Source organism: Grampus griseus, assembly GCF_964374135.1.
Source record: "Grampus griseus genome assembly, chromosome: 15".
NCBI classification, from domain to species: Eukaryota; Metazoa; Chordata; class Mammalia; order Artiodactyla; family Delphinidae; genus Grampus; species Grampus griseus.
Window position 1 is genome coordinate 41,007,640 of NC_139009.1, and position 21,734 is coordinate 41,029,373.

The window sequence follows — 21,734 nt, forward strand, 5'->3', positions numbered from 1 at the left end:
AATACTACCGGCAGATCTACATCGGAGAGAAACAATGTTACTTTGATTCAAGTTATTTTTATGTATGTTATGATTCACTTCCAGTAGTTCTGATATTGATGCTCAAATACTGGGTATTGGATTCTCTTTTCAAACAACAAAAGAAGGTGACAAAAAAAGCTGAAGATACTTTAAAATGCCATGGTAACAAGTCACAGTCAAATGTATTTCATCCTTGTTTCAATGAACAATACTAATTCTCATACAAAAGATATGATGAATTCTTATCCCAAAGATTTTCTTTCGGCAAAGTTTAGAATTCTGAAAATAGTCTTTTAATGGCAGTGCCCTCACCCTCCTAGCACCAAAATAACAGCACTATGATGTATTAATCCCTTATGGTAACAGACACCATTGAAGCTGAACTGTAATTTGGCACTCAACGTTTCCACACTAATGTAATGTGACAGTGTTATTATGTTCACTATTTTCCATATGATCATAGCCATATTCATCTTCCCCAACCTGCCATTAAATTAGCTAGTATGGTTACATTCTATTCTGGACCACAGGGTAGATGCAAAAAAGGATTATTGTAGCACAATGGTCTGATGATGGTGTGTGTGCACAAGCATGAACAGGTGATATGTAGATTTAATGCAATGAATAGCAACTCTTAACACAGACCTGGCACACAGCATGCACTCAGTAAGTAGTTACATCCAAGAGAAATTTCACAAATCTAAGTGCTAAGTGCAAAAACAGTTGCTCTAAGATTCCAGAAGAGGGAAAGTAGGCCCAGCTCAGAGGGCCAGGGAAATTCCCATGGGATGAAGCAGTTTAGGTAATGATTGAAAAATGAAATTACATTTCTTCAAGCAGATATAGTGAAAGGAATGCATTCTAGGTGGAAGGAGTGCATTCCCCAGGAGGAGAAATTAGCATAAGCAATGGTGAGGAAATTGGGAAAGTGTAATGTTGCTCAGACACCATAAGTTAACTGGCGGTAACATGCCATACTGACAAAGTTCTACAATAGATAAGAATGAAAACAAAAGCTAGGGTCAGACCATGGAGGTTCATGAACTCCAAACTGATGAATTTGGAGAGTATTGTTGACCACTGAGGACGTCCTAGAAATCCTTATGCAAGACTCATGCATCTAGTCAACACTGATTTAATGGGTTACTATTATCAACAGTTATATGCAACATAAGGTACAAAACATTGGGCTTATGAACCCCTCCCCCCGCAAAAAGGATTATTGTTCCTGGGAGATAAGACCAAACATAAGTAACTATAAGGTAGAAAGTGATGGCTGATAAAATAGCATAAACGAAGTTCTACAGAGGTCAGAGGAGAGAAAGCATTGTCTCCCGTTAGGAGAATCAGGAAGAGCTTGTGCTATTTAAACTAGGGAGAACAGGAAGAAAGAACAAAACTGGTAAGGAGGCCATAGGATGGATTGGATGAGGGAGGGATAAGAAGGGGGAAACTCAACCAAGATATTGCTACAATGAGCCAGAAAAATTATATCGGGGACCTAAAATATGGTACAGATATGGAAGAATTAAGGAGTTACACACACATGCATGCACGCGTGCAATTATTTTTTGTCAGAGCAATTATTTTTGTCAATGAGTAGGTCATTTAGATGGCAACTTGCCAGGGAAGAAAGGGTTTCACAAACACTTTTCTTTAAAAGTAGCCTTTGGCATCACTTTGCCTAAGTACTTCTTTTTGAAAGATTCCTTTACCTTCATTAATTAGTATGATTTATCCAGGATTACACTTACAGGAGAAAACTTATTCCTATCTTCCTGTTAATTATGTCTCCAGGCTAATATAAATAAAATTTTCTAGTTACCCTAACTCTGTGAAAATTATCAGAGAGATGACTTTTAGAAGGTCTGTAGGGGGCAGGGGTGGGGGTGGGAAGATCTCATTTACAATGTGGTGCGTTCTTTCCCTTTCTTTAAAAAAAAGCTTTGTTTCCATCTTCCTTTTTTTGTTTTCTATGCAGTTGACAGCTGCAGCCACAGAATTTATGGATAAATATCTAAGCGTGGAGAAGAAAAGTTCATTAAGAAACAGAATGTCCTAAATGGCTTCATTAAAAAAAAAGTCAACCTCTATACAGAAAAGGATCTTGTTAAAATCCCAGGAATCACACTAATTTTATTTGCGCAACTTACAGAAAAACAGTGAGATGTAGAGATAAGGTTCGTTTTGATCAATTTAAAAAGTGAAGAAAATGTGGCATGCTACTTTTATTGCCATATCAACCGCATGTCTTCAAGGTAACTGTCACTATTGTACCTTCTACAAATTAGAGTTGATATGAAAATAAGATTTGCTTTTAAATACTGATTTGTACGTACATATCCTCACCACCAAAACACCAGTGTACAAGCCAAGAAAACGATTTCACATTTCCAGAAAACCCACAAAGAGATAATGACTTAATCAAAATGCATGTATTCTGAGAGCCCTCCAAAGTAATTTTAATGCTCATCTGTGCTAGAGGCATATCAGGAGACATATTTATTGAATGACAGTTACCTTATTTACAAGAAAATAGCAAATAGCCTTATCGTTGTCATCACCACTACTATCACCCAAGAGCAGCATTCAAATAATTTTCTGTAAAAATGATTTGAAGACAGCATGATACTTAAGGCAGGATCTTGATGTTCCTTTAGGAACTGTCTAGAGAAAATTATATTCTTTATACTTAACTGCTATAAGAGGATACACAATCTGACACAATCAAATGACAACTGTTTTGTAAAACATGGAAACTAGACTAAGCACAAAGTTTGGCAGAGAAAGTTCTTTAGCAAAATGAAAACCAGTTTCATGCAAAACAAAAGCTCTCTCAGCTATATCTGTCAGGATCATACTCAGGATTTTAAAATTGTCATAATAAAATCATAACAAATTATCAGTCTTCTGTTTGTCCTTGAAAATAAGTTGATGTTATTTTCTCTGGGGCAGGAGCAACTGCAGGACGTTACTATTCTATTTACATATCTTTATTAAAAGGATATATAGTTTCTTTGATTTGCTTTTCTTTATGTACATATAAGTATTTATTGACTCTTTACATAAGGTTACTTACATAACTCTAAATGTGGTTTAATGTTTGTAAGAATGATTTGATTTGCAGAAATACAGTGTTTGCAAATGTGTGATGGTTTGAATATGTGTTTGTGGCTTCAAGTTTCTTGTAATTCTTGTAATGGAAGAGCTCACTGGTAGGATGAAGACTAAATATTTCTCCTTCTGTGGTGGTATGATCTTTACATGTCTCTTCCAAGTACTATTTACTTTGTATTAGTTGCTTGTTCTTCCTATATTCAATATTTTGGAGAGGAAACCTGAAGATAGCTAGGAAATTGTACTATATTGCTAGGCTGCAACAACTCAGTTCAATAACACGTTCTGGTTTGACCCCATCTTCAACCTTATGATACACATATCTACTGACATGAACAGAGTCTCAAATAGATAAAGGTCAAAATGAACAAGCTCTAGTCTTTCTTTAAATCCATACTCAAGCTCAGCCTTTGCTTGGAAGCCCAAACCTTCAATCATCTCATCTGCTATCCCACCATCCGAGAGCTTTTTCTTCAATGTTGTAGCATTTACAACATAAGCATGGACTATATTTTACAACCAGAAGGCTCTGTCAGATATATTTTCTCAAGAGAGTGGAATGCAAAGTTTTGTAGGAAACCCTTGTATTATCATTTTGATGAAGTGCTGTAAAGCAGTATCTATTTAAGAGTTAAGAAACAGAACTTCATCCCACATACCAGTTAATATGGTCTCAAAATCCACACTGCTATCACATAAATTAGGCACTCACAAATATTCCATAATATAATGTGAATGCCGTGTTTCTTTGTCATGCTTATTTTTTTAATGTAATTTTTAAATTTTTTTCGATGTGGACCATTTTTAAAGTCTTTATTGAATTTGTTCAATATTGCTTCTGTTTTATGTTTTTTTGTTTTTTGGCCACAAGGCATGTGGGATCTTAGCTCCCTGACCCACACCCCCAGCACTGGAAGGTGAAGTCTTTACCACTGCATTGCCAGGGATGTCCCCTGTCATGCTTATATTGTGAGACTAAAGGGGAAAAAACACAAACATAAGGGAGAGCAGTTGAAGGACAAAGTTTAAACATACTGTTTTTTAATGTAAAAGGCAGTATGGGCTTGAAAAGATGTAGAGAGAGAAACATAATGAACCTGTCAATTCACTAAAATTCCAGCCCTCAAGATATAATCTTATGAAATGAAATATTACTTAATAAAAAGCAACATGACGCCTCTTTCAAAAACTAGGGGAGGGGTGCCACATACAGGAAATGAAAAAAATATTTTCGACAAGGTGACCATTAGCAATTTAAAAAATTCCAACAAAGAGTTGAAGACCAAAGAATCACCATCATCACAGATTTTGGCTAATGGCATCCTTGACTGATACTTTAGTATTTCAAACATGACCTTTCTGTGGAACCAAATGCCCCTCCTTGTTATGACAGTTTAACTTATTCATGGATAATATAAAGACTCCCAGCTTTAGACCCGGGATATCAAACAGTAACTGGAAGCAACGCTGAGCATCAGTCTACACTCAGAGGGGAACTTACGGTCATTGCAGAGTGGCCCGCTGAAGGAGGTCATGCTACAGTCACAGCTGAAGCCGTCCCACTGCTGCAAGCACACGCCTTGGTTGGAACATGAGTCCTCCTGGCAGGTTGTGCTGGGCCCTGAAAACAATCCAAAAGCAACTTGGGTTCTTTAAAAAAATCTAAAAGTGTTTCACACATGAGCTAGGTCACATTTAGTAGTTGCCAACACCTCAAAGTACATGACCAAACTAGTTTGGAAAGTTCTAGTTCACACACCTGAATTAGGAACAGAGAAGCTGTAATATAAAGGTTTCTCAAGTTTCAAATACAGGACAAAACACCTTATAATAGTAAACTAGACCAGCAAATAGTAAAAGCAAGCACATAGCTTCTCGTATGATCATGGTAGCAGGTGATCTCATTCCTTCATCAGTAATTCTCTCTCACTGTTTGGATTTTAGAAAAACGCATGGATCTCCTTAACTTCTGACCAATGGGTAGAGACACCATGAGAGATGGAGATTATAACTTCATGAAACTGAGATACAGATTAGCAAAAAAAAAAAAAAAAAAAAAAAAAAAAAGGAACCACTGAAGAGAGTTATACAAAAATGTCCTAGAAGTTTCTAGAAGTTTTCCTGCACAAACTATGAATAAAGTTATGATTGCTGGGTGTTTTGGATAGGTATGTTGGCAAGTATCAATCCACATGCTTTAACAATTTCATGCAATTAAACATAAAACTAAAAACTCTGTATCAATGACATGCCCCCATGTAACATACAAGTAAAAAGGATGCTAGTCTATTTCTAAAGAATCATAACTAGAACACTGAAAAACAAAGAACTAAAAAAAGGATGATCAAAGCACTAAAGGTAATCACTATACAAACATTCAAGACTGAAAGCCTTTATGCAAACTATGCTACAAAATGAGGTTTCTTGCACAACATTCAAGAAGGGGAAAAATGAAAACTTCAAATAACAGTTACTGCAAAAATGTAAAAATGTTATTTTGAGGTTTCCACTGTGTATTACGGGGTTTCAGTCTTGTTTTATACACACAGGGCTATCTACCTTGCAAGTCAGCTTTCATCAATGCAACTTTGTCAGCAAAATTAAAAAAAAAAAAGCAAAATATATTAAATGTTAGTAAGCAATACTGAAATGGGGCAAACATAGAAGAACATTCAGATTCAAAAAAGCATGCTGCTGTAAAGGGGGAGAGAAATGCTATGTAGAGCAAACAAATTAATAATTAACAGCCATAAATCTTAAGAGAAGCCAAAACCAAGAAAGCGATAATTGATTAGAATTTCACTATATATGTATTTATATTACGGTTAACTGAGCCAATGACACAAAGTGACTGCACTGCTTAGCTGAAGATTTGTCACGTGCAGATACAGTGTAGACGATGGTCATTAGAAGACCAATTATCCCTTTCTATTTTTTTCCCTCTAGGTCTTTTATCTTGCTATTGTAGTTAAGGCTTAAAACTGTAATGCCAGCCATTCTCTGTCAACAGTTGGACCTTACAGTGACACCAAATTATCAAAATGTATACACCATTTGGTAGATGAAAGAAAAAGTAAAGGATGGAAGAAACAAATTGCAGTGTAATTCCCCATAAAGAAAATTCCTTTACAAGCTTGCAACGTGGAGTATTTATCTTTGCTTTTACCAGACTGGGTATAGATTTCTTACAGATCTCAGAGTTACATCTATATTTTCTCTTCCTCTATAACTGTCTTCAACTCTTAAATACTGCTCTGTGAATATTTATTACAGTAGAACCTCATTAATAAGGGTTATCTTAGGTGGGAAGGGAACACCATCTACCTCAATACCTTTAGAGTATAAACTGAAGATATTTTCTAGTAAACACAATCTTAGGTTTTATGAAAATACAAAAATAGACACCAGACTAATTAGATGCTATTAACACTGAGAGCCTTTGAGGTAACTGCTCTAGTGAATACATGAGAATTATCTGTGATTAGATTTTGTACAAATTGATGTTCCTATAAACATCAATTTTAAACATCCTCCTTACAACCATAATTTTATTATAAATTTCTTAGTCACGGTATTCTTCATAAGAAGTTATTGAATGTAGCCTAAACATTCAATATGAATTTTTATACATTCAGAAATCATAATACTGTAACTACTAATTATATAATAATAATAATAGTAATAATAATAATCAGTGTAGTAATAATAATAAAAATAATAGTCATTTTTAATAATAATAAAAATCTCCCAGGCCTGGGAGACCTGAATGGATGTAATAGTTTTTCTCACCTATTGCATCAAAGAACTAAGACACACTAAATTGCTCAGTTTTTGTTTTTCTTCCAATCTGTGAGAGGTAAATGGTCCAATGATCTTTATTCCATGGCATTAAAGACTAAAAATAATTAATATTTGTTTAAAAAAAAAAAACTCAAAGCAATATTCCTTAGCACAGTCCTTCCTCTGGTACAAGCCCAGCCTGGGTCAGGGGCTGTGTTATCAAAGGATACTATTCCCCTGACTTGCCCAGCAGAAGGAAAGAGCAGGAGCAAGAACTGATGAAGAGCCATGTTTTTGTTTTTCTTTTCGCAAAAATTATCAGAAATACAATTGCAAAATAATGCTTAACTCTAAAAATGGTAAAATTGCAATTCTAAAAACTAACCTGCCTGCCCATATTGTAGAGCAGCCACTCAGAGTAGCTGCCAGGCCTTATGTGAGCATAAAGACATGCTTTATTACGTTTTCCATTATCACAACACTCTTTATATATTCAGGTATTACAAGTGAATGCATGCCTATGCCTGACAAGTCCCATTTTTTAAAGTACTCACCTTCTTGAAAAATATTTAAACATTGACAGTCATTTGCACAAGACAAAACCCTGAATTTATTTTTCCTTTTTAGTTATATAATGTCCTTTTTATTTTATCACTGAATAAAATTGGGAGCAAGCCACAAGGATATTTGTATTAAGTGGTTAAAAATAAGGATATGGGGGCTTCCCTGGTGGCGCAGTGGTTGAGAGTCCGCCTGCCGATGCAGGGGACACGGGTTCGTGCCCCGGTCCGGGAGGATCCCACATGCCGTGGAGCGGCTGGGCCCGTGAGCCATGGCCGCTGAGCCTGAGCATCCGAAGCCTGTGCTCCGCAACGGGAGAGGCCACCGCAGTGAGAGGCCCGCGTACCACAAAAAAAAATAATAATAATAATAAGGATGTTTGAAAAGGAAAGGAAAGTGAAGGTAAAACTACAATGTCTGGAAACCAAAGAAACAATAGAGGAAAGTGCTTAGATGCCTGGGATTTCAAGTAAGGCAAAATTGGGTTCAAAGCTTCCATCATCCACTTACGTGCTGTGTGACCTTAGGAAGGTCACCTCACACCTCTAAGGCTCAATTTACTCTTCTTAAAAAAAAACACAGTAATACCTAATTTATAGAGTTTTGGGAAATGAAATTGCGTATGTAAACTTACTGCTACCAGTGCTTAATCGATGGTAGCTTTAATAGTGAAGTATTTCTGTAGCTTATAGTGCAATTCCAGTGTTGAATGTTATGAGTCTATGCAAGTGCCTAAATTAAAAATTGTTTCACTGACTTCATGTATGGAAGTTATCTTGACTCAGTATTGAGCTTAACTGAGCCTGATTATTGGTGGATTGCCAGTCTCTATTTTCTCTTAAGTAAGCAGGTCAATGCCTTTCCAGGTAGTAATTTTCAAAGTCTGGTGTCAGACCAAAAGCAGCAGCATCATTTAGGAACTTGCTAGAAATGTAAATTCTAGAGCCCCATCCTAGACCTACTGAATCAGAAACCTTGGGTTGGTGTCAAGTAACATGGGTTTTAACAATTCTCCAGGTGATTCCAATACTTGCTCAAGTTGAGAAACATTAATGTAAAGGGAAAAGGACAAGGTAAGTTCCCTCTGCTAGCTAACGTGGTGTGTAAGTAAAATCAGCTATTACTCACTGAAATAAGTTAGAAATGAAAGGCAGCAAGTGATTATTGAGAGAAGGCCAATGACTTTTTACATGAAAGAACTTTAGAGATTCGTGGGTCTTGGGTAGAAATGGTGGAAAATCTTGACAAGATATCATTTAGTGATGTCAAATTTAAACTATTTCTATTAATATGGAAGTTAAGTGATTCCAATGTGGTTTGAGCTCAAAATCCCATGAGAACAATCTTTAGAGAAATAATGTATTGAGTATCTAGAAGTTTACCACCAATCCTAAAAATACGTGTATCTCATCAATTACACCTCTGACAGGTACATCTGAGATTATTCCTAGGAACCACAGAGGACAGAAATAATCACACATTAAAAATTGTTAACCTTAACGTTGGAATGAAAAAAATCAGGGAAGTGTCAAGGCAGAAAGGCAGGAGCATGGCAACATTCTAAAAATAAAGGAAAAGGGAGTAAAAGAGGGTGAGAATTATTAAAGCTCAGATATTAAAGCAAACTAGATAAGGTAAGGAAGGAGCCGATGTCATAATCTACTGAATGATTTCAGATGTTCAAACCATAGTTTAAAATTACCCAAGAAGATGTACAATCACCTCAACCAAATTGCTTATTAGGTTATGATGGAAAATAACACCAAATTTTATTTCTGTAAATACACTTTCTCAGTACATTTCTTATTAGTTTTCCCTTCCACTCACCCACTCACATTATGTGCCAGTGGTGGGAGGTCATGTGTGTGGGTTTGGTTTTCTATCTTGTGAGTGTTTAGCTGTGAATGTGTCTGTCTGCTCCCACCATTTCTTGTAGGTGAGAATTTACCGAGCAACTTGTAGAAAGGCCTATTTTTTTTTCTTTTTTTTTTGCGATACGCGGGCCTCTCACTGTTGTGGCCTCTCCTGTTGCGGAGCACAGGCTCGGGAGGCACAGGCTCAGTGTCCATGGCTCACGGGCCCAGCCGCTCCGCGGCATGTGGGATCCTCCCGGTCCAGGGCACGAACCCGCGTCCCCTGCATTGGCAGGAGGACTCTCAACCACTGTGCCACCAGGGAAGCCCAAAAGGCCTATGTTTGAAAAATGTTTTCAGAAGATTTTGTAGTACCTTTAAAAAAAAAAAAAAAACCCCATATATTCTCACTTATTAGATCACCTCCAAGAATCAAAGTTATGTCCCACATTTTTGTCTCCATCCACTAGAGAGAATTTATTCACTTGACAATTTTGTTTCCTTTGCTAAATTGGTAAAAGGAGAAAACACATAGTTTCCCTTTGTTTCACAAAAGGACATTTATACCAAAATTTGAAACAAAGTAAATAAATACAGCAAAACAGTAAAAATGAACTCAACAAAGATTTCCATTAAATAATCTTATCCTCTGGCGTGATTAAAACACAATTTGAATTTCACCTGACTTTTCAGGGAAACATATGTTACAGAGAGAAAAAAATGTATTTCCATATAAAAAATTTATATGTACTTAGGTAATTGCTAAATCTAATAGCATTATTTTGGCTGAGAAGACATGATTCATAATCTCCTGGGAGACAGGAATTCACATCTTTCTTCGCTTCCCCCATATGAAATTTCCTTATGAATCTAAAATTTTCAAAATGGCCCAAACTGTATTCAACATTAAAAGAGAAGCAGCAACACATTCACAGCTACAAAATTCAGGATAATGTGATTAAATTGCATTTATGGAGGGAGAATTGGCTCAAATAACCTGAGGTGTTGAAGTGAAAATTATCTAAAATGAAAGTAGCAATCAAAAAGTACTCCTACAGACCTTAGTCTGATAGAGAACACAAAAGTACAGAAAGATACTTGAGCACAGTTCTGAAGTATGGAATATTAGCTTTGGGTAACAGAAGAAACCAATTTTTGCTAAAACAAACATAATATATGGGAGACACTCTTGCTGCCAGGTAGAAACAAACCAAACCGTGATCTGAGAATGGGTATCTGAATGTTATTCTCTTGTTGTATCCTATTGAATGGAGATGTCAAAAAGCAGGCTCAAATTGATTAACATTTGCTGGAGTAAATATGTTTTTCTAGTCCAAGTGGAATATCTATTTAATGCTATAACGAAAGCACTGCAGAAGTGATTAGCACACTAATTAGGTGAACTAAAGAATGCAAAGAAGCAGAATATAACAAGATGCATAGCTCCCATCTTATATCAGGCATTAGTCTAGGTTTGCAAACAGTCCAGAAAATTTAAGATTTATGGGATGAAAAGTTTAAAACATGAATAAGGACTTTTAAGCCGTAACTGGGGGTTTGGTCAATTGTCAGAAATGAAAATTTTGCCTGCCAGAGAATTTTGCTGTTCTCATTTATGGGTGGAATTAGAATTATTTTGAGTGTGATAACAAAGATCTAGTACCTTCACAGCCTCTCTCAATCTGTCCATTGCAGAAAAGAGCATCTGAGATGAGGTCTGGAAGCCGTCCATTTAGATCAACTGATGCCAGGCAGCCTTGAAAGCCCTCCTTGGCATGTACGAGTTTCGGCAAGGATTTATATGTTTCCTTGGCCACTCCTCCTATATACAAGTCACCTGTGGGAAGACAAAAATTTTGGTCACAAAAGTAACTTAACATTGACTTTAAACAACAGTAGAACACACAAAAAAATAGGTTTATTTTTCATTAAATTAATTTTAAAAAGTAAATTTATGACTATATATTTTCTTAAAAGTACAAAACAGGGGAAGATGGCGGAAGAGTAAGACGCGGAGATCACCTTCCTCCCTACATATACACCAGAAATACATCTACAGGTGTAACAACTCCTACAGAAAACCTACTAAACGCTGGCAGAAGACCTCAGGCCTCCCAAAAGGCAAGAAACCCCCCACGTACCTGGGTAAGGCAAAAGAAAAAACAGAGACAAAAGAACAGGGACAGGACCTGCACCAGCGGGAGGGAGCTGTGAAGGAGGAAAGCTTTCCACACACTAGAAGCCCCTTCCCGGGCGGAGACTGCGGGTGGCGGAGGGGGAAGCTTCGAAGCCACGGAGGAGAGCGCAGCAACAGGGGTGCGGAGGGCAAAGCGCAGACATTCCCGCATGGAAGTTCGGTGCCGACCGGCACTCACCAGCCCGAGAGGCTTGTCTGCTCACCAGCCAGGGCGGGCGGGACTGGGAGCTGAGGCTCGGGCTTCGGTCGCAGCGCCGGAAGAGGACTGGGGTTGGCGGCGTGAACACAGCCTGAAGGGGGTTAGTGCGCCACGCCTAGCCGGGAGGGAGTCCAGGGAAAAGTCTGGAGCTGCCGAAGAGGCAAGAGACTTTTTCTTCCCTCTTTGTTTCCTGGTGCGCGAGGAGAGGGGATTAAGAGCGCTGCTTAAAGGATCTGCAGAGACGGGCGTGAGCCGCGGCTAAAAGCGCGGACCCCAGAGACGGGCATGAGACGCTAAGGCCGCTGCTGCCGCCACCAAGAAGCCTGTGTGCGAGCACAGGGCACTATCCACACCCCCCTTCCGGGAGCCTGTGCGGCCCGCCACTGCCAGGGTCGCGGGATCCAGGGACAACTTTCCCAGGAGAACGCACGGCGCGCCTGAGGCTGGTGCAACGTCACGACGGCCTCTGCCGCCGCAGGCCCGCCCCGCACTCCGTGCCCCTCCCCCCCCCCCCCCCCCCCCCGGCCTGAGTGAGCCAGAGCCCCCGAGTCAGCGGCTCCTTTAACCCCGTCCTGTCTGAGCTAAGAACAGACGCCCTCCGGTGACCTACACACAGAGGCGGGGCCAAATCCAAAGCTGAGCCCCTGGGAGCTGTGAGAATAAAGAAGAGAAAGGGAAATCTCTCCCAGGAGCCTCAGAAGTAGCGGATTAAAGCTCCACAATCAACTTGATGGACCCTGCATCTGTGGAATACATGAATAGACAACGAATCATCCCAAATTGAGGAGGTGGACTTTGGGAGCAAGATTTATGATTTTTTCCCCTTTTCCTGTTTTTGTGAGTGTGTATGTGTATGCTTCTGTGTGAGATTTTGTCTGTATAGCTTTGCTTCCACCATTTGTCCTAGGGTTCTATCCGTCCATTTTTTTGTTATTTTAATTTTTTTCTTTTTTTCTCTTAATAATTATTTTTTTATTCTAATAACTTTATTATATTTTATCTTTATTTTATTTTACTTTATCTCCTTTCTTTTTTCCTTCCTTCCCTCCTTCCTTCCTTCCTTCCTCCCTCCCTCCCTCCTTTCTTTCTTTCTTTCTTTCTACTTCTACTAATTCTTTCTTTCTACTTTTCCTCCCTTTTATTCTGAGCCGTGTGGATGAATGGCTCTTGGTGCTGCAGCCAGGAGTCAGTGCTGTGCCTCTGAGGAGGGAAAGCCAACTTCAGGACACTTGTCCACAAGAGACCTCCCAGCTCCACATAATATCAAATGGCGAAAATCTCCCAGAGATCTCCATCTCAACACCAGCACCCAGCTTCACTCAACGACCAGCAAGCTACAGTGCTGGACATCCTATGCCAAACAACTAGCAAGAAGGAACACAACCCCACCCATTAGCAGAGAGGCTGCCTAAAATCATAATGAGTCCACAGACACCCCAAAACACACCACCAGACGTGGACCTGCCCACCAGAAAGACAAGATCCAGCCTCATCCACCAGAACACAGGCACTAGTCCCCTCTACCAGGAAGCCTACACAACCCACTGAACCAACCTTAGCCACTGGGGAGAGACACCAAAAACAATGGGAACTACGAACCTGCAGCCTGCAAAAAGGAGACCCCAAACACAGTAAGATAAGCAAAATGAGAAGACAGAAAAACACACAGCAGATGAAGGAGCAAGATAAAAACCCACCAGACCTAACAAATGAAGAGGAAATAGGCAGTCTACCTGAAAAAAAATTCAGACTAATGATAGTAAAAATGATCCAAAATCTTGGAAATATAATACACAAAATGCAAGAAACATTTAACAAGGACACAGAAGAACTAAAGATGAAACAAACAATGATGAACAACACAATAAATGAAATTAAAAATACTCTATGGGATCAATAGCAGAATAACTGTGGCAGAAGAACGGATAAGTGACCTGGAAGATAAAATAGTGGAAATAACTACTGCAGAGCACAATAAAGAAAAAAGAATGAAAAGAACTGAGGACAGTCTCAGAGACCTCTGGGACAACATCAAATGCACCAGCATTTGAATTATAGGGGTTCCAGAAGAAGAAGAGAAAAAGAAAAGGACTGAGAAAATATTTGAAGGGATTATAGTTGAAAACTTCCCTAATATGGGAAAGGAAATAGTTAATCAAGTCCAGGAAGCACAGAGATTCCCATACAGGATAAATCCAAGGAGAAATACGCCAAGACACATATTAATCAAATGCCAAAAATTAAATACAAAGAAAACATATTAAAAGCAGCAAGGAGAAAACAACAAATAACACACAAGGGAATCCCCATAAGGTTAACAGCGGATCTTTCAGCAGAAACTCTGCAAGCCAGAAGGGACTGGCAGGACATATTTAAAGTGATGAAGGAGAAAAACCTGCAACCAAAATTACTCTACCCAGCAAGGATCTCATTCACATTTGATGGAGAAATTAAAACCTTTAGACAAGCAAAAGCTGAGAGAGTTCAGCACCACCAAACCAGCTTTACAACAACTGCTAAAGGAACTTCTCTAGGCAAGAAACACAAGGGAAGGAAAAGACCTACAATAACGAACCCAAAACAATTTAGAAAATGGGAATAGGAACATACATATCAATAATTAACTTTAATGTAAATGGACTAAATGCTCCCACCAAAAGACACACATTGGCTGAATGGATACAAAAACAAGACCCATATATTTGCTGTCTACAAGAGACTCACTTCAGACCTAGAGACACATACAGACTGAAAGTGAGGAGATGGAAAGAGTTATTTCATGCAAATGGAAACCAAAAGAAAGCTGGAGTAGCAATTCTCATATCAGACAAAATAGACCTTAAAATAAAGACTATTAGAAGAGACAAAGAAGGACACTACATAATGATCAAGGGATTGATCCAAGAAGATATAACAATTGTAAATATTTATGTACCCAACATAGGGGCACCTCAATACAAAAGGCAAATGCTAACAGCCATAAAAGGGGAAATCGACAGTAACACAATCATAGTAGGGGACTTTAACATCCCACTTTCACCAATGGACAGATCATCCAAAATGACAATAAATAAGGAAACACAAGCTTTAAATGATACATTAAACAAGATGGACTTCATTGATATTTATAGGACATTCCATCCAAAAACAACAGAATACACATTTTTCTCAAGTGCTCATGGAAGATTCTCTAGGATAGATCATACCTTGGGTCACATATCAAGCCTTCGTAAATTTAAGAAAATTGAAATTGTATCAAGTATCTTTTCCAACCAAAACACTATGAGACTAGATATCAATTACAGGAAAAGATCTGTAAAAAATACAAACACATGGAGGCTAAACAATACACTACTTATAACGAAGTGATCACTGAAGAAATCAAAGAGAAAATAAAAAAATACCTAGAAACAAATGACAATGGAGACACGACGACCCAAAATCTATGGGATGCAGCAAAAGCAGTTCTAAGAGGGAAGTTTATAGCAATACAATCCTACCTTAAGAAACAGGAAACATCTCGAATAAACAACCTAACCTTGCACCTAAAGCAATTAGAGAAAGAACAACAAAAAAACCCCAAAGTTAGCAGAAGGAAAGAAATCATAAAAATCAGATCAGAAATAAATGAAAAAGAAAAGAAGGAAACAATAGCAAAGATCAACAAAACTAAACGCTGGTTTTTTGAGAAGATAAACAAAATTGATAAACCATTAGTCAGACTCATCAAGAAAAAAAGGGAGAAGACTCAAATCAATAGAATTAGAAATGAAAAAGGAGAAGTAACAACTGACACTGCAGAAATACAAAAGATCACGAGAGATTACTAGAAGCAACTCCATGCCAACAAAATGAACAACCTGGAAGAAATGGACAAATTATTAGAAATGCACAACCTGCCAAGACTGAATCAGGAAGAAATAGAAAATATGAACAGACCAATCACAAGCACTGAAATTGAAACTGTGATGAAAAATCTTCCAACAAACAAAAGCCCAGGACCAGATGGCTTCACAGGCGAATTCTATGAAACATTTAGAGAAGAGCTAACACCTATCCTTCTCAAACTCTTCCAAAATATAGCAGAGGGAGGAACACTCCCAAACTCATTCTACGAGGCCACCATCACCCTGATACCAAAACCAGACAAGGATGTCACAAAGAAAGAAAACTACAGGCCAATATCACTGATAAACATAGATGCAAAAATCCTCAACAAAATACTAGCAAACAAAATGCAACAGCACATTAAAAGGATCATACACCATGATCAAGTGGGGTTTATTCCAGGAATGCAAGGATTCTTCAATATACACAAATCTATCAATGTGATAAACCATATTAACACATTGAAGGAGAAAAACCATATGATCATCTCAATAGATGCAGAGAAAACTTTCAACAAAATTCAACACCCATTTATGAAAAAAACCCTGCAGAAAGTAGGAATAGAGGGAACTTTCCTCAACATAATAAAGGCCATATATGACAAACCCACAGCCAACTTCATCCTCAATGGTGAAAAACTGAAAGCATTTCCACTAAGATGAGGAACAAGACAAGGTTGCCCACTCTCACCACTCTTATTCAACATAGTTTTGGAAGTTTTAGCCCCAGCAACCAGAGAAGAAAAGGAAATAAAAGGAATCCAATTCGGAAAAGAAGAAGTAAAGCTGTCGTTGTTTGCAGATGACATGATACTATACATAGAGAATCCTAAAGATGCTACCAGAAAACTACTAGAGCTAATCAATGAATGTGGTAAAGTAGCAGGATACAAAATTAATGCACAGAAATCTCTGGCATTCCTCTACACTAATGATGAAAAATCTGAAAGTGAAATCAAGAAAACACTCCCATTTACCATTGCAACAAAAAGAATAAAATATCTAGGAATAAACCTACCTAAGGAGACAAAAGACCTGTGTGCAGAAAATTATAAGACACTGATGAAAGAAATTAAAGATGATACAAATAGATGGAGAGATATACCATGTTCTTGGATTGGAAGAATCAACATTGTGAAAATGACTCTACTACCTAAAGCAATCTACAGATTCAATGCAATCCCTATCAAACTACCACTGGCATTTTTCACAGAACTAGAACAAAAACTTTCACAATTTGTATGGAAACACAAAAGACCCCGAATAGCCAAAGCAATCTTGAGAACGAAAAACAGAGCTGGAGGAATCAGGCTCCCTGACTTCAGACTATACTACAAAGCTACAGTAATCAAGACAGTATGGTACTGGCACAGAAACAGAACTATAGATCAATGGAACAGGATAGAAAGCCCAGAGATAAACCCATGCACATATGGTCACCTTATCTTTGATAAAGGAGGCAGGAATGTACAGTGGAGAAAGGACAGCCTCTTCAATAAACGGTGCAGGGAAAACTGGACAGGTACATGTAAAAGTATGAGATTAGATCACTCCTTAACACCATACCCAAAAATAAGCTCAAAATGGATTAAAGACCTAAATGTAAGGCCAGAAACTATCAAACTCTTAGAGGAAAACATAGGCAGAACACTCTATGACATAAATCACAGCAAGATCCTTTTTGACCCACCTCCTAGAGAAATGGAAATAAAAACAAAAATAAACAAATGGGACCGAATGAAACTTCAAAGCTTTTGCACAGCAAAGGAAATCATGAACAAGACCAAAAGACAACCCTCAGAATGGGAGAAAATATTTGCAAATGAAGCAACTGACAAAGGATTAATCTCCAAAATTTACAAGCAGCTCATGCAGCTCAATAACAAAAAAACAAACAACCCAATCCAAAAATGGGCAGAAGACCTAAATAGACATTTCTCTAAAAAAGATATACAGACTGCCAACAAACACATGAAAGAATGCTCAACATTACTAATTATTAGAGAAATACAAATCAAAACTACAATGAGATATCATCTCACACCAGTCAGAATGGCCATCATCAAAAAATCTAGAAACAATAAATGCTGGAGAGGGTGTGGAGAAAAGCGAACACTCTTGCACTGCTGGTGGGAATGTGAATTGGTTCAGCCACTATGGAGAACAGTATGGAGGTTCCTTAAAAAACTACAAATAGAACTACCATATGACCCAGCAATCCCACTACTGGGCATATACCCTGAGAAAACCATAATGCACAAAGAGTCATGTACCAAAATGTTCATTGCAGCTCTATTTACAATAGCCTGGAGATGGAAACAACCTAAGTGCCCATCATCTGATGAATGGATAAAGAAGATGTGCAATGGAATATTACTCAGCCATAAAAAGAAACGAAATTGAGCTATTTGTGATGAGGTGGATAGACCTAGAGTCTGTCATACAGAGTGAAGTAAGTCAGAAAGAGAAAGACAAATACCGTATGCTAACACATATATATGGAATTTAAGAAAAAAAAATGTCATGAAGAACCTAGGGGTAAGACAGGAATAAAGACACAGATCTACTGGAGAACGGACTTGAGGATATGGGGAGGGGGAAGGGTGAGCTGTGACAAAGCGAGAGAGAGGCATGGACATATATACACTACCAAACGTAAGGTAGATAGCTAGTTGGAAGCAGCCGCGTAGCACAGGGATATCAGCTCGGTGCTTTGTGACCGCCTGGAGGGGTGGGATAGGGAGGGTGGGAGGGAGGGAGACGCAAGAGGGAAGACATATGGGAACATATGTATATGTATAACTGATTAAGTTTGTCATAAAGCAGAAACTAACACACCATTGTAAAGCAATTATACTCCAATAAAGATGTAAAAAAAAAAAGTACAAAACAATAGAGGTGTTTCAATAATACATCAGCACTGGAAGAAATTTCTAGAAGCTATTCCCACAGAGAACTTAAGTGAGTTCGATACAGTGTGGCCAAATGGATGGAACATGTACCATGAAGTGGTCCCTGAATTATTGGGTTGGCCAAAAAGTTCGTTCGCGTTTTTCCATAAGATGTTATGGAAGAACCCAAAATAATTTTTTGGCCAACCCAATAAAATCCAAGTCAAGTTATTTACCGACTCTATGGCTTTGAGCTTTTTTTTTTTTTTACTTTCTCTGATCATTAATAATCTCATTTCTAAAATGGGAGCAATAAAACCTATTCCATAGTGTTGTGTGAAGATTAAATGAGATAAAATAATGGAAAGAATCTATCAGAATGAAAATATGTAGTAGATGTTAGCACGTGTTATTATTATCAAATCTACATTCTGCTTAGAGAGTTCTAGGCCTTTCTGTTAACTAGAAGCTCAATGAATTCTAAATGTCTAATGTCTAAAATTGCCTTTTCTAGTATGCTTGAACCTAACTTATTCACTAACTCACTCCCATAGTAGACTATATATACATGAATATTCCATCCCTTTTCAAGTATTTCATCTTTTAGGTAAAGGCATACCACTCTGAATTCTTTATGCTGTTCTGGGATCTACTGACAAGTTATCAATTAATTTTTCCCAATTTTATTACAGTTTCTAGTGGGACACTTTGCTCTGCTTGTCATCTTCATGTCTCTACGTTTAAGATTTCCCAACTTTATGGACAACTACTTAAAAGAAGACCGCAATCCAAGTTTGATTCTGCTTCTTTTCTATGAAAGATTATTCATCATATCTGTATAGCACTGAGTAGGTGTAATTAACTGACTCTAGTAAACAATCAATGCAGAACATAAGGAGGGTGACCCCAAATTTCCATAATATCCTACTCCTGTTTACAAGTCCTGGTAACATATTCTATTTAGCTACTTACTCCTCTGACTTTGCATTGTCATTTGGATTTTCGCTCTCACGTTAACCATTTTATTTAACTTTCATGTTACCTGATACCTTCTCCCACTGTAACACAAAACTCCTATATTCCTAATGTTCTCTGGGCCCCTTTGTATTGTTTTTATGGGACTTGGGAGGAAGGAGAACTGATACACATGCTGATGCTCACACTGTTTGTTAATTCATGAGTAATAAAGTGCTTGGTGTCTGACCCAGAAAGCTTGTGTCTTCTGCCACCATCCATAAAACGGTAATAGGCTAACCTGGTAAGTAGGGTAAAAATCAAGCAACACACAGAACATTCCTGATTGTACTGATGAGAAAACTGAGCTTGCTTAAAGTCATTTAGCCATAAAAACTGAGAACTGGGCTTCCTGGTGGTGCAGTGGTTGAGAGTCCGCCTGCCGATGCAAGGGACACAGGTTCGTGCCCCGGTCCGGGAAGATCCCACATGCCGCAGAGCGGCTGGGCCCGTGAGCCATGGCCGCTGAGCCTGCGCGTCCGGAGCCTGTGCTCCGCAACGGGAGAGGCCACAACAGTGAGAGGCCCGCATACCGCAAAAGAAGAAACAAACAAAACAACAAAAAACAAAACTGAGAACTTAGGTCCCTGACCTACTAAGTAAAGCTCTAAGTATTACACTAGGATGCCACTGATCCTGCATAGTTTGTACTGAAGGTACTGGATATGCCTACTTCCCTCACCTTTTAAATAAAAGGAAACATCTATTGACTATTAACCATCATTCTTAATATTAAAGGAAAGCATGTTTTTGATCTGAAATAGGATACTATTTTTGAAACATTTGATTTTTCCCTTCCATATATCCTTTCTCTCCTTAGTCTTTTCTCTCACTTAAATTTCAAGTGATTGTGTTTTATTTGCCTCAGAGACCAAAGATATAAAGTTATCTTTATGTATTTGATCCTTAAAATTCAAGACTCTTAGAGGAGTGAAATAGACAGAATATACAGGCAATTACATGAGAAGAGTAAAGCTTTCCTGCCCCTCATGTGGGCAGGCAGGAGAGAAAGTTGGAGGAGAAGAAGTTTGAATATAGTCATTGCCCAGTAGAGGACATAGTGATCCGACTTGAGGCCTGAGCCCTGGTGGATGCCAAAACCTCATGTAGGTTGAGGAAAGTAATATTGATCTGTGTGCATTTCCTCAAGAGAACCCAGAGGCAGCAGTGATATCCTTGAGAAGAAATAGATGCATAGGAGATTCAGACATGCTGGGAGCTTTCTTAGCCTGACAGAACTTTTCATATCCCCTTGTGGTGTGGCAGCAACAGAACAATTCCCAGAGCAGAACAGGAGCAAGCAGAAAAAATCTGGCCTGAGGAGGTCATGCACACAAGAAAGAAGATGCTGGGTAGCAATTCAGCGAGCACCTAAGCAATTAATATAGAATATTTGAGACCAACTCCTGTGCAATCTCTCTACCTCCCCAGATACTGGTACAATGGAAGCCCCCACCCCCAAATCATCTAGACATAATCCCAAGGAAATAAGGGAACTGAAATTGCCTGAGATTACAGTTTCACTAACAAAGAATCAGACCTCAAAACAGAAACCAAGGTGAGTTATAAGGAAAGTAGAGAAAGTGGCCTTTCTTGCTCGTCTGAGACTGTGGGCTGAACTTTCTGCTATTACATATCAAATAGCAATGCAAGGAAGTGCTCCCTGCATTCATTTGCTGAACTAAATTTGTTAGGAAATGTCAGCTTTCCTCTGGGCCTAATGACTGTAGTATTAGAGAACCGTGGGAGTTGAATTAAGAATTCTCGTCCCTGCTTCGGGTTTTTCAGATGTAGAACTTAGCACTCAAAGTTATGTATGGGATGCTATATATTTGACAACCCATCTTCCTCTTTCTGATTGTAACCTCCTGGAGGATAGAGGTTGTGTCTTTGTCTTAGATTCTCCCACAGTGCCTAGTACTGGACTACAAGCACAGTAGGCAATCAATAAATATTGTCAGTCAACGGATGGATTGAAGTCACAGTAGATAAGAATCAGAAAAGAGAGAAGAATGGTAAGGCAGCACATAGGGAGAGAGCTAATCCTAAAATGCACTTACTTCCTTTCCCCATTTCCTGCTACTTCCTACTTTTTTTCCTATCAGCACACTTACTTGCCCAAATCAGTTTTTAAAGCTTATTGAGGAAAAGTAGTACTCTTTCCCTTGTGTTGTTAAAGAGCAGAAAATATTGATTCAAGCCGTGCAGGATATA

General features: G+C 38.4%; 1 protein-coding gene across 33 annotated transcripts in view; it reads right to left on the reverse strand.

The window, feature by feature from the left end:
- Nucleotides 1–21,734, reverse strand: part of NRXN1 (neurexin 1) — a gene marked incomplete at its 5' end in the record, with an annotated part of 1,123,860 nt that overhangs the window by 529,072 nt on the left and 573,054 nt on the right. For 23 of the 33 annotated variants that reach the window (XM_082672696.1, XM_082672716.1, XM_082672704.1 and 20 more), the window contains 2 exons: nt 4,640–4,759; nt 10,996–11,169. In XM_082672696.1, coding sequence (XP_082528822.1) covers nt 4,640–4,759; nt 10,996–11,169 — 294 coding nt within the window. Of the gene's footprint in view, nt 1–4,639; nt 4,760–5,697; nt 5,725–10,995; nt 11,170–21,734 lie in introns of all 33 variants that reach the window. The other 10 variants (XM_082672700.1, XM_082672690.1, XM_082672712.1 and 7 more) reach the window with 1 other exon arrangement.